Source organism: Dendrobates tinctorius, unplaced genomic scaffold, assembly GCF_039654945.1.
Source record: "Dendrobates tinctorius isolate UK_male_01 unplaced genomic scaffold, ASM3965494v1 ptg000064l, whole genome shotgun sequence".
Taxonomy (NCBI): Eukaryota; Metazoa; Chordata; class Amphibia; order Anura; family Dendrobatidae; genus Dendrobates; species Dendrobates tinctorius.
Genome location: NW_027361732.1, coordinates 29,429,648 through 29,443,825, shown reverse-complemented (window position 1 = coordinate 29,443,825; position 14,178 = coordinate 29,429,648). Strand labels below are relative to the sequence as shown.

At 44.4% G+C, this 14,178-nt stretch overlaps 1 protein-coding gene across 1 annotated transcript in view; it reads left to right on the top strand.

Moving 5' to 3' along the window:
- Positions 1-14,178, top strand: part of DIAPH3 (diaphanous related formin 3) — an 811,800-nt gene that overhangs the window by 284,502 nt on the left and 513,120 nt on the right. Inside the window, exons 6-7 of the mRNA XM_073580354.1 lie at positions 8,718-8,792; positions 13,695-13,764. Of these exons, the coding sequence (XP_073436455.1) occupies positions 8,718-8,792; positions 13,695-13,764 (145 nt within the window). The remainder of the gene's footprint in view (positions 1-8,717; positions 8,793-13,694; positions 13,765-14,178) is intronic.

Sequence of the window (14,178 nt, the reverse complement as noted above, 5' to 3'; positions counted from 1 at the left end):
GACACTGTATTGTACTGTGAGGGGCCCTGTGGCAGTGCCGTCGGCCATCAGTGGGCCCATCCACCTGTTCAGAGCAACGGCACTTGCCCGGGTACGCAAGGTGTTGACCCCAGCCCTGGGGGGGGGGGCAGCCCAGTTACAGAGGTTTAAAAAATGGCATATGTTGATGTGTAGGCTGGACAATTAGCTGCTGCAAATGGCGGAATTGGGCAAGTCCGAGGAAGAGGAGGACAAAAGCGAGGCAGTTTTCTGGCAACCTATGTGTCATCAGGGGAAGGTGGGACAAAATCCTTTGAAACCCATGCATGGTTCATTTTAATGAAGGTTAGATCATCAACATTTTGGGTCGACAGACGGGTCCTCTTTTCTTTCAGGATTGATCCAGCAGCACTGAAGACTCTTTCATATAACACACTAGCAGCAGGGCAAACGATCTCCTGTAAGGCATAATGTGCCAATTCAGGCCATGTGTCCAGTTTAGAGGTCCAATAGTCAAAGGGAAATGACCTGTGAAGGAGAACATCGATATGGGAGGAGAAGTAGTTTGTAACCATAGTTGACAACTGCTGTCTCCTGTCACTTGTAATCGATGCAGTATTAGCAGTCGTGTGAGCGGTACTTGAGAAATCATTCCACAACATGGTCATTAAACCCCTGTCTCCAACGCCATTTTGGCTGTGTGCACCACGAACCCTCTTCCATTGTGCCCAATACGGCTCGTGGGAGAGCCAGCACCGCTGCTGTGTGCTGGGAAAGCCTCAAAAAACTGTTTACCAGATTTGTTTGTTTGTTAGCCAATATTATCTCTAGGTTCTCCTGTGGCATGATGTTGTGTAATTTGCCTTTGTAGCGTGGATCGAGGATACTGGCCAGCCAGTAGTCATCATCCTTCATCATTTTGACAATGCGCGGGTCCCTTTTAAGGATCCGCAAGGCATAATCGCACATGTGGGCCAATGTTCCAGGTGTCAATAATGCACTGCCACTGCTGGGTGGTGGAGCACTTTCTGGCAAATCCACATCCATACAGTCACGCACAAACACTGTACCTGACCTTGGAATGCCAACATTTTCTCTTGCCCCCTGAGAAGCATCCTCCCGCCCAAAATAATCATCCCCCTCATCCTCCTCCTCTTCTTCCTCCACCTCGTCCAGGACAGTTCCCTGACCAGACAATGGCTGACTGTCAGCAAGGCTTCCCTCCTCCTCCTCCTGTTCCTCCTCCGCTGCAAACATCAGATCCTTAATGTGCGTAAAACTTTGCATGAGCAGACGCCTAAGTGGGATGCTCATGCTTATGATGGCGTCGTCTGCGCTTACCAGCCGTGTGCATTCCGCAAAACACTGAAGGATTTTACAGAGGTCTTTCAGCTTTGACCACTGCACACCCGACAATTCCATGTCTTCCCTCAAACTGCCTGCCCGTGTATTCTCCCACAAATGCATTACAGCCTGCCTCTGTTCGCACAGCCTCTCAACCATGTGCAGGGTGGAGTTACACCTTGTTGCAACGTCTATGATTAGGCGGTGCTTGGGGAGGTGGAGCAATCGCTGCAGCTTCTGCATACGGCTGGAGTGGACGTTTGAGCGACGGATGTGTGAGCACAGTCTTCGCACCTTATGGAGCAGGGATGTTAACTCTGGATAATTATTAAGGAAGCACTGCACCACCAGGTTCAAAGTGTGAGCCAGGCAAGGTATGTGTGTGAGTTTTGCACGGGCTATGGCTGCCACAAAATTACGGCCATTATCACTGACTACCTTGCCTGGCTCAAGATGTAGACTGCCGAGCCATGACTCAGTTTGTCGCTGCAAGTAATCGGCCTGTACCTCCGTGGTGTGTCTGTTGTCACCCAAAGACATCATCTTTAACACAGCCTGCTGACGCTTATCAATAGCTGTTCGATAGTGGGATACCTCATGTGCAACACTGCCAGCTGCGGATGTAGTGCTCGTGCGATTGCGCTCTGTGGTCGAGCTTTCGCTGATAGACGAGGAGGAGGAGCGAAAGCCTACAGCCAACTGTTTCCTATACCGTGGGCTAGGCAGCACTGTTCCACCGCCGCTTTCCCCTGTGGAGCATGCATCCACCACATTAACCCACTGCGTAGTGATGGACACGTAACGGCCCTGGCCATGCCTACTGGACCATGCATCTGTTGAGGTGCACCTTTCCACTCACTGATTGCTTGAGTGCATGGACAATGCGGTCTTTCACATGCAGGTGGAGTGCTGCGATGGCTTTTCGAGAAAAGTGCCGACTGGGTAGGTCATAGCGCGAGACTGCGTAGGCCATGAGCTCGCGGAAAGCTTAGCTTTCAGCCAAACGTAGATCATCATCTCTAATGAGAATAGTTTGGCAATGTAGGCGTTAAAACACAGTGTACGCGGATGAGTACTTTCTTGTCCTACTCAGAATGTCTGGTAAGATGAGCTGGACTGGACACCTGCATATGGGGGAAGTAGCGGTGGACCGGACGGAGTGAGAGGGGGTTGGTGATGGTATTGGTAGTGATGGCCTAGATTCAGTGTTGTGTTGCAAAACCATTGTGATTCCCTGAGTGCTTTGGCCTTGCGACGACACCTCAACATTTAGTGCTGGTGGTGTGCTTAACGGTGGCGGTGGTCTTACAGTGGGGGAAGCGATGGAGCGTTGCTGGCTACCTTCAGTCGGAGCAGGTGCACATGTGCTACCTGAGGTTTTGTAGTCCGTCCACGCTTGCAAGTGCATGTTGATTAAATGTCTAAGCATGCAACTGGTATTCAAATTTCTGAGTTGTTTACCTCGGCTAAAGGTCCTTCCGCACTTCTTACTGGTAACCTTTGCCTCATCAGTAGGATTTTGGACAAAGAAATGCCACACTGCACTCTTCCTACTATGGTATACATTTTCTGGCCTTGCACGCTGTGCTAAGTTGACCGTCTGGCCAAGCTGTCCTGCAACTTTTAGTTTTTGGTCCACGTTTTTGGACAGCTACGGGCCTGCTAGATAACCGCTGCTGCAATGTCAATGCCTGCTGCGGATCCTTCTCCTTATCTGAACTATTGCCAGCGCCACCCTCCTCCCCCAATGGATGCCAATCCGGGTAAAGAACTGGGTCATCCATCACCTCCTCTTCAAAGTCATCTGCACCTTCCTCTTTACCTTCCTCTGTGTCACCGTGTAAGGTGGTATAGTATGCGGGAAGGGGCACCTGAGTTTCATCAGGGTCAGATTCTGGCTCAGTAGACTGCGAGGGCAATGTAGTGCTCTGGGTCAATGTACCAGCAGGATCATCTAGCAGTGGCTGTGCATCAGTTTACTCCATGTCAGATTCATCTTGGACTGGGGAATTCAGGATTTGACTGGATAACCCAGGCATGGTATGTGAAAAGAGCTCCATAGAGTAATCTGAAGTGTGGGCTGTCGCATCCTTAACTTTTGGTGGGGGTGAAGGACACAAGGAAAGGTGTTTTTCCTGACCAGAACCCTGCACTGACGACTCCGTGCTTGCAGGTTTCGAACTTTCAGAAGAGGAGGCAATAGAGCTGGTGGCTGTTTTGGCAATGTACGCCAAAACCTGTTCCTGATGGTCCAGCTTTAAAAGCGGTTTTCCTACTCCAAGAAAAGGTAACCTTACAGGCCTTCTTGGGCCAGACGATGACGCAGGCTCAACACCTCCTGCCTTAACTGCTATTGTGTTTTTGCCAGAACCAGCCGATGCACCACCACCATCATTACCAGCTGCGCCCCCCTGCCCTCGTCCACGGCCTCTTCCACCATACTTCCTCATGTTTGGGGAAAATGTACCAAAAATACCAGCAGAGAGATGGTACTGTATGAGGAGCGTCCAGCTGTGTAAGGTGTAGTAAAAAAATTAAATCTATCTATATGTTTTGTTAGTCACAGACACTCACCCAGTATGTATTTGACCGTAATCCAACAAGCAGATATATGGTACTGTATCAGAAGTAACATAGTTATTAAGGTTGAAGGAAGACTTTAAGTCCATCTAGTTCAACCTATATCCTATCCTAACTTGCCCTAACATGTTGATCCAGAGGAAGGCAAAAAAACCCCATGTGGCAACAGTAAGCTTCACATTGGGGAAAAAAATTCCTTCCCGACTCCACATACGGCAATCAGACTAGCTCCCTGGATCAACGCAATATTAAGGAAACTAGTGTGTATACCCTGTAATATTATACTTTTCAAGAAAGGCATCCAGTCCCTTCTTAAACTTTAGTAGGGAATCACTCATTACAACATCATATTGCAGAGAGTTCCATAGTCTCACTGCTCTTACAGTAAAGAATCCGCGTCTGTGAGTATGCTTAAACCTTCTTTCCTCCAGACGTAGAGGATGCCCCCTTGTCCCCGTCACAGGTCTAAGAGTAAAAAGATCATTACAAAGGTCTTGGTATTGTCCCCGCATATATTTATACATTGTAATCCCACAAGGACAACATCTGCAAGGAGTTTGTATGTTCTCACCGTGTTTGCGTGGGTTTCCTCCGGGTACTCTGGTTTCCTCCCACATTCTAAAGACATACTAATAGGGAATTTAGATTGTGAGCCCCATCGGGGAGAGTGATGATAATGTGTGCAAACTGTAAAGCGCTGCGGAATATGTTAGCGCTATATAAAAATAAAGATTATTATAAGATCACCCCTAAGCCTTCGATTCTCCAAACTAAATAACCCCAAGTGTAATAACCTGTCTTGGTATTGCAGACCCCCTAGTTCCCTAATAACCTTGGTTGCTCTTCTCTGCACCCGCTCCAGTTCAGCTATGTCTTTCTTATACACTGGAGACCAGAACTGTACACAGTATTCTAAGTGTGGTCGCACTAGTGACTTGTATAGAGGTAAAATTATGTTCTCCTCATGAGCATCTATGCCTCTTTTAATGCATTCCATTATTTTATTTGCCTTTGCAGCAGCTGCCTGACACTGGCCGCTAAATGTGAGTTTGTCGTCCACCCATACCCCCAGGTCTTTTTCAGTGACTGTTTTGCCCAGTGTTTTACAATTAAGCACATAATTATACATCTTGTTCGTTCTACCCAAGTGCATGACCTTACATTTATCCCCATTAAAGCTCATTTGCCATTTATCAGCCCAAGCTTCTAGTTTGCATAAATCCTCCTGTAATATAAAATTGTCCTCCTCTGTATTGATTACCCTGCAGAGTTTAGTGTCATCTGCAAATATTGAAATTCTACTCTCTATGCCCCCTACAAGGTCATTAATAAATATGTTAAAAAGAAGCGGGCCCAAAACTGACCCCTGTGGTACCCCACTGCTAACCGTGACCCAGTCCGAGTGTGGTCAAGTGTACAGCTGTATACGTTTTTGTGTAACTAACAATCTGTATATGTATTTATGGAGTGTCACACACAGACACTGACTCTGTATAGATGTGACTGTAATGCGAACGGCAGATATACAATACTGTTTGAGAATCGGACAGCTCTATACGATGTCTGTATGAAAAATTGTCAATCTCCGTCTATTTTTATACGGAGTGACACGCTGTCTCTGTATAGTTTTGAGCGTAATCAAACAGCAGATATACGAAATTGTTTGAAAAGCGGACAGCTCTATAAGGTGTAGGTCTGGAAAAATGGAAAATCTCCTCGGTTTGTTTTTCCAGAGTCACACACAGCGTGTATTTGTCCGTGATACCAGCTGGTACACGGTAGTGTGCGGATCGTTCACCACTATACGGTGTCCGTATGGAAAATTGTCAGTCTCCGTCTATTTTTATACGAAGTGACACACTGTCTCTGTATAGTTTTGAGTGTAATCAGACAGCAGATATACGAATCATTTTGAAAAGCGGACAGCTCTATAAGGTGTATGTCTGGAAAAATGGAAAATCTCCTCGGTTTGTTTTTCCAGAGTCACACACAGCTTGTATTTGTCCGAGATACCAGCCGGTACACGGTAGTGTGTGAGGAGCGTACACCGCTATACGGTGTGTGAAAAAATGAACGCTCGGTAACTGGTCAGAACAAAATAATAAAAGTTGGAGTGCTTTGAAAAAAACAGTTTGAACAGCAGTGTGCACACAGCAGTGCAGCTATCAGGTAGCCTTAAAAGGCAGACTAATCACAACCAGCACTGCTGCACACAACAAAAATCCTCCCCTTTCACTGCACACTAACTGTACAGTGAAAAGCACTATCAGCAGAAGCAATTTTTTTTGTTGTTCTTCCCTGCCTAACGCTCTCCCTGTTCAGAATCAGCAGCAGCACTTCTCCCTATTCTAAGATCGACAAAAGTAAGATGGAGGTCACGGCCTTTTATAGCCACTGTGACGCCACACAAAGCCAATCACTTCAATGCCCTTCTCTAAGATGGTGGTGGCCGCTGCCCATGTCATCGCGTTGTCCACAGTGTGCGTCCTCCATCATTGGCTGAGAAAAGGCGCTGGAAGTATTATTTGAAACGCGACTTTGACGCTCGGCGACCTCATGGCCGACCTCACGCTATGGTCGGGTTTCGATCGGCGAAACCCGACTTAAGCTAAAGACGGCGATTTTTGAATTTGACCGACCCGTTTCGCTCAACTCTAGTCCTCATCCCAGGTTGCTAAAACAGGTCAAGACCCAGGCGGACGTTTGGCCCTCTACCGAGATCTCCAAAATGTGACCAGTATATGGCTAGGATGTGCTATAACTCCATTATTTCTTATGAAATTACATCTCAAATTTGTCTGGGGGGGATTTTTTGGAACCAGTTAATCAGCTTGGCTTCCCAGCAGGGGTTCGTCCTGCGGAAAGGTCTTGGTATCAGCTGAGATGCTAGTGGTGTGGGTTTTTCAAAGCTGGACCACAGCTAGATGTTCAGTCTCGGCTTCACACTTTGAAGGAGGTCTATAATCTCAGACCGGATTTTATACAGTTGATTGGTATGAAATGATATCCCTCATATGCTTCACTCGTCTGTTTCTTTGTTTATTTTTTTTAGTAGACACTGGGAGGAGAGTCAACAGATTGTGACTGCTTTTGTGTGAAAAAAAAAAATCTGAAAAAAAAAAAAATGGATGCCACTGAATGACAATGTTTGAATTCATCTTCCACAGACTGCAATGTTGTTGCTTTCTAAACATTACAAACGGATATGTCAGATACACTGTATCACAAGATTATTGTGTGAAGCCAGGCCTAAGGCCCAGCAGCGCTAGGTGTATTGTAGATTGCACGGTGTGAATGGTGTCCAGTGAATGTGACTTTTTCTTCCATTACTGCTGTATATCCTTTCAACAAAGTAAACCCATGACTGCTGCTTAAAAAAAAGCACTTTCCAGTGACGTCAGTTGCTTCCTACACCACCATTTATCCTAAAGGACTGGAATTGTAAGTTTGTTTTGGATCTGGGCATGCAATGTGCTCTCAGATCAGGTAGGAAGCAGCAATTTTCAATAGCGTTCTGACGGAGAGCCCCGCTGCCAGGAGGAAATGACGTTTATTCCCCCTGCAGGCTCGCTGTCAGTCACTACTTTGTGTACAGAGAACAATGGCGGTAGCCGCACCCGACAGTGACTGACAGCAGCTCAGCGATAGGGCTCACTCACGCTGGTGTATAAATCCAGGAGAGTGGGATGATTTTTTTCTCACTTGCCATCTGGGTGCTCTCCATTTTTTTTACTCCACAGATACTGACCATTTACAGTTTCCTATGTTACAAAATTGTAATTTTTCCATAAAAATCAGATATGTCATTCTATTAATCTGTTATCGGCTTGTATTCGTCTGATTTATACCCAAGTGTGAGCGAGCACTTAGTCGGTTCTGCAGGGTTCATAGCGTTATTTTACACGTTCCCTTTAATAATAATACGTTTTGTTTCTAAGGCACCAACATATTCCATAGTGCTTTTAAAAGTCAGGTTAGGAGAACCTTGGGTTAAGTAAATCTTTGTAAGTAATCAAGAGCTTCCCGCAGATCTACAAGTGCAGATCTTGGGTCCGGACCGGCTGCGCACTGCGTCCAGAACAGCATTCATCACAGGCGCGGGATGGAGTGACATCCCACCTCAGATATTGTCTACTGCAGACCACCTGGAGGAGTAAGACCTATTCACATACTGGTGCAGACTCTGGCCAATGACTTAGGCGTGCACCAAAATTCAGATTTTTTGCGGACTTTATTTTGAAATCTTGCAAACTTTTATGCAGTCTATTTTCTCCTATGTGGTCTATGGAGAACCCCATAATTATTCCTTTGCTAGTCTGCAAAACAACCCCAGCATGCTGTGGACTGTAGCCGCTCTGCGAGGACTTGTCTGCTGCCGTTTTCCCCAGTAAAGTCCTATGGCAATTATAACCGATGCGGAGAGGCTGCCGCACAAGTCCACACTTTTTTTTTCATATTTTATCCCATCCCCTACTATGCCATTTTGTTTTTTCCCCTGTCGGCCCCTTTAAGCTGAGCGGATGGGACAATGTCTGCTGCATGTTTTGCCGGTCTGCCCTATTCTCCGTCTTATGTGTCTGATTGTTTTATTCTCTTTCTGTGCACAAAAGGAAATAAACCAAATACCTGTTAAATGTTAGAACCCTGTAAAGTTTTATTACTGCAGTGTAAATGGAGTTATTGCTCCGTGTGAAGTATTTAGCTCTGTATATATTTCCTCATGTCTCCGTTGCTATATGTGCTGTAAATGTGTCCTTGTTACATGTAAACGGTGCTAATTGTATAGTTATGCGATATTATTTTCCCTCTTTCAGTTGGGTTGAAAGCTTTGGGCATGACGGCCTTGGTTTGCTCTTGGACATCTTGGAAAGGATGGTGGATGCAAAACGGTAATGTGTTTTCTCATTTCTTATCTTATATTGTAATATAGAGTTTTATTACTCATAGTATTTATTCCAAAATAACATGGAAAAGTAAGTGACCCACGGCTGTAATACATACATGGGGCCCTGCACCCATCCACAAGGTTGGAATGAGACAGACTTTTTTGCTTGTTTTTATATGGATAATCTGTCGATGTTCCATAGTGATCCGGCTTATTTATGTATTTGCTAAAGCCTGCCCCCTGGCTGCAGTCTCTTGTAAGTCCAGCGCTGAGTCTCTGATGCTCTCCCTGTCTGTCTGCAGTGTTGACGTAACTTCGACAGGGCTGCAACTGATCAATGAGCTCAGCAGATGTGGCGGAGTCCGGTGGGTTTGGCCGAACAATTTGAAAAAAATAAAAAATGGGGTTCGTGTATCAGTACAGTACCCAGTCACAAACCTGGACCCCCATTCCAGTGTTAGCCACGATGTCATGTGCATGACAGTGCGGCAAATTCTGCTTCTAATCGGCGGCAAAATCATTACCGCCAATCAGACAGCCACAGTTCCCATGCTGTCAAATGACAGCATTAGCCCGAATCTGTGATCTGAGGTAAAAATTTTACCTCCGGTCACTGGCGTGGGCTGGTGGGACTACTACTCCCATCAGACTACGCCTGCTGCCACAATTAAGTGCAAGAGCAGGTGGCAGCTGATGGGAATATTCATCAGCCGGACCCTGGGCTCTAAATAAATTATTTAAAAAAAAAAAAAAAAAAAAACAGCATGGGTTCCCCTTTATTTTTGATAACCAGCCAGGCAAAGCTGACAGCTGTGAGCTGCAACCTCCAGCCGTTAGCATTAGCAAGGTTGCTCACTAGTATGATACATTGCTGTGAAACCTTAATGATGGTGTCTTGTTACTATATTCCATTGACATGGAATCACTTTAGGTTCCCCTGGAAGTTCTGCACTAATCACGAAAATGAAGGGAAGGACCTGGAGGGACCGTGTTACTGTTCCAATAGCAGGCACAGCGACCAAACAAAAGTGGTGCCATGCTCAATCACAGGAGAAGACCATCACTTAAAAAGAAAAAAAAACCAAGAAAACTTACTTCACAAACTCTCCCAAGGTCCATCACACAGTCTCCACGGCGGCGCCTGGTGTATGCCATTGTTTACAGTGCTAGTAAATGAGTTCAGCGGCTCACGCAATCCACTCCGCCACAGAATGCTGTAGATAAGCCCCTGATGGCGATGCCGGCTGCTGATAGTCCAAAAATGGGGTGACAGATTCCCTTTAAGCTTCTTTTGAGTCGCACGATTCACTTATCTTCCCCAAGATGCAGTACATAGAAGAGCACAAAATAAGTACAACTGTTTAGTCCACATTTTCTTTTCTTCGGTATTTCTGGAGAATAGATTTGTAACACCCCTGCCAAGATTTCGGTATGTCAGTTATGTGCCCTGGACCGTTTCGTAGCATCACCAATGGTTTTAAATTCACTCTTCAGAAAATGTTATCAAGTCAATTCGGCTTTATTATAATATTCTTCTTCTCAGCCTTATTAAATGAGTCCCTTAGTGGCCAATTTCATTGAATTTGGCTGAAAATTGCAATATACTTGAATAATCCCCTAATTCTCAGATATATTCCTTAAACCTCTCAATTGGTAGAATCCTGTGTGGAATGTCTTACCACGGAGATTTGTCCGATAGAAGAATAGAAAATAAGCTTCTCGGCTCAGTGAGAGAATTTCATGGTTTTTGCTGCCCAGATTTCACTTTCTGTATAGTGTTTAAGTCGACTTAGCAGTTAGATTTGGTCAGAGTTCTGTTTTCTCTGTCTTAATAATTAGGATTTTATGCGCTTTTAGCACTTTTGAAAGGCTTATCTATTTATCTGTATGTTGCGCTCCCGTTTTCCTGGGCTGTTACACATGTCTATTACACAGCGATATGTCGCATCACATTTACGGGTGTCACACCAGTAGAGAGTATCCCATTGTGTCCCTTAAGCTGCTTTGAAACACTGGTCATGAACCCAAAAGCCATGATTCAGAAATTGAAATCTGTGCTCTTAGAGCTGGAGCAGATTCCTTTTGCAACTTATGGCAGTATTTTTGCGCAATATATAGTAATATTGACCATGCCATTTTGCCAAGCACATCCAACTTTTGAGAAAATTGATGGAGCCCAGCGCAAAAGTGCAAAACGTTGCATGGTTTTTACATAAATACCCTTTCTCCCAAATTTGCAGCTGAAAAGCTACATTTATATTGACCTTTTATTCTTGGTGGAAAACACTGTGTACAGATATTACCTAAAGGGCACAATCAGACGGGCAGAGATCGGGACACAATGCACAGACCCGGCAGGCAGCTGTCTTGACCCAAGCGTGACGGCTGCATAGAAATCCATGAAGTTGTCGCTTTCCGATCCCAGGCTGGTTTATACTACGCCTTAAAGGCTATAATAAAATTCACCGCATAGAACGCGTTTTAGTTTTTGGAGCTTCTGTGATATTTTTGTGGTCAGAGGACTTTGTTGCAAAACCCTGCTCGGTGTTTTGCCTGACTACTTTGCCATGGGCCTGTATAGGACTACACATGCATATATATACACTCACTATGGCCTATTCAAGACCTCATAAGGGAGGGCTGGAATAGGCCATAGCAGAGTTTAGGAAGGAAAGGTTTCAGAGGTTTCTGCCTCCTCACTGGCCGGCTGGTGCAAGCGAGCAGCAGTGAACAGCCAAATGTAATGTCGCTGGATGGAATTTGTCTTTCTGTAAATCTGTTATTTAATTAGAGAATATCCCACAAATAATCATTAATCTGTCCGTGGTTCTTGATAATTGCCGCTAATGTCCTATAACAGGCACCAGCTCTAGGCCATCTCTGGTCTGTCGTGTGTAGGCTTCAATATGTTGTGAAAGCTGTCATTACCTTCTTACATTTTCCTTGTGCTCCTGTGTTGTGGCTGCTGCAGCAGATGGTGCTTATTCTTACCTTTCCACCTTCACATTCTCCTATAACAATTAGAGATATGGACTTAATTATAGCTCTTCCATTTTACTGTGAAAAGATGTTCTGCCGCAGCCAGTAGATTGCCTTTATATATAATCTTGATGGGGCAAGGCCTCATTTTGTAGAGTAAAGAAGGAAGTGACTAAGTGTCAATCACTGATATTACAGTGGATCTATCGCAGGGTGAACAGTACACGGTTTTGCTCTTATTTTATTCCTGATTCTCCACTTAATATTCAGTGTATCAGATGGTTCCAGACATATATGTTCCTGTTTATATAGTGGTAATTTTTATGTTCATTACCAAGGGGTGTATGCTCACGATATTCTCTTTACCCTGCTCTGCAATTTTACCCAGTAAGCCACACCACCTTGGTAAAGACCATAAAAATTTAAAATAAAAAGGCCTATACCTCTGGAATCTTATAGCAGCTTTTGATTATTACCGCCGGTCAGACAGCCGTGGTTCTCACCCTGTTGAGTGGCTAAGAGAGCCAGCAGCTGTGACTGCTGGTCACACGTCGGCTGATCTGAGAGTACTACTCCCATCAGCCTGCGCATTCTGTCGCCTGATAACAGAGAAACCATGAGCCGCTTGTGGGCGCATTCATCAGCTGGTAACTGTGCTAAAAATAAATGAAAGAAATGACGTGGGGGTCTCTTTTTATTTTTGATAACCAGCGCAGGCAAAACTGACAGTTGCAGGCTGCAATCCTCAGCTGTCAGCTTTATCATAGCTGGTTAACAAGAATAGAGGGGTCCCCACATTATTTTTTTGCATTATTTAAAAAAAAAAAAACAAAAAAACAAGCAGCATGGGATTCCCCCATTTTTTACATCCTGCCAAGCTAAAGCATACAGCTGGGGGCTAGTATTCTCACACTGGGAAGGGGCCGCCTAAAAAATAGCAGATTGCAGCTGGTCCAGAAAAGGCATAGATTCGCCAATTCTGGTTCTTTGCCTGCCTCTTCTCAGTCTCCCTGCTGCGGTGGCAAGTGGAGTAACGGTTGTGGGGATGATGTCAGCTGTTTCATGGCCGCTCACTTCAAGCCCAGAGTTTAGTAATAGAGAGGCGTCTATAAGATGCTCCTTTACAAACCCCGAGTGGATACAAGAGAGCCAGAATAAAGTCCTTTATTTGAAAGACCCAGACTCATTTATTTGAAATAGTCAATAATAGAAGAAACCCCGCTTTAAATTTTTTTCATTATTTATAACACAGGCAGCGGCTGATGAATATTCCCATCAGCGGTACCTGCTCTCTCTGTTTTCAGTGACAGCAGTCATAGGCTGATGGGAGTAGTACTCTCTCATCGCCTGTGACAGGAGGTAAACTTTTTAATGCCGGACACAGTTGCTGGCTTGCTCTGTCATCTGACAGTGTGGATACTCCTGCTCCCTGACTGGCGGTAATGATCTTACCGCCGATCAGAACCCGTGTTTGCCACTTTGTCATGCAGATAAAGGACGTTTGGGCCCGATACTACTACCTGTAATCACATTATTTGCAGGAGGGCTGTGATATCCCATACAGAAGCTCGGAGTAGATCTCTATTGTGATATCTGTGGCTGATGTAGCCGGTAGATTGGTGCTGTACCTCTGCTTTCTGTTATTATTATTATTATTATTATTATTATTATTATTATTTAATAAAATAATGCCTATAATATTGAATTGGCAAACTTGTGCTGGTTTATTATTAAGGTAATGAGTGTCATCTTCCCACAATAACAAACATTCGTAGTTGTTTGAAGAATGCTTCTGTTCTAGGCCATAAAATTTTAATAATCCTTGACAAATATTTATTAGGGTAATTATTTTCTAGCTCATAAAGGTTCCCCTATCCGTTATATATATTTTTTTTAATTGTGTACTAATCTCTCAAATTTAATTCAGGCATGAAAAAATAGAGAAGCGAATCCAACACAAAGTCATACAGTGCCTGAAGGCGTTCATGAACAACAAGGTAATTTTTGCTGTGTAATAGTCATATTATTGTATAATTTATGAATTATTTTGAAGACAGCCATCTAGATGTATTAATATAGTCCTGAATTAAAAAGGAAACAAAAAACAGATTGGCGTAAACTAATCCACTTGGTGCACTCTGAATGATAAATTTGGTTCATCTTACCAGATGTGTTACATGTCTTTTTTTTATACCCCCTCCTGACTGGCATGCTTTACACCAGTATTTTGCAACCAAATGACATTTATAAGTCTGGTGCACTTAATAACCCATTTTAGTCAAGCTTCCCTTTTGAGGCACATTTCAAAATGATCCAGTGTCTAAAGAGGCCGAAAAAGTGTCTAAAAACATATTTTTTTTTCCAGTGTTTTGTACAGTTTGAGGCCTACTGGGTCAAATGAGTAATTCTGT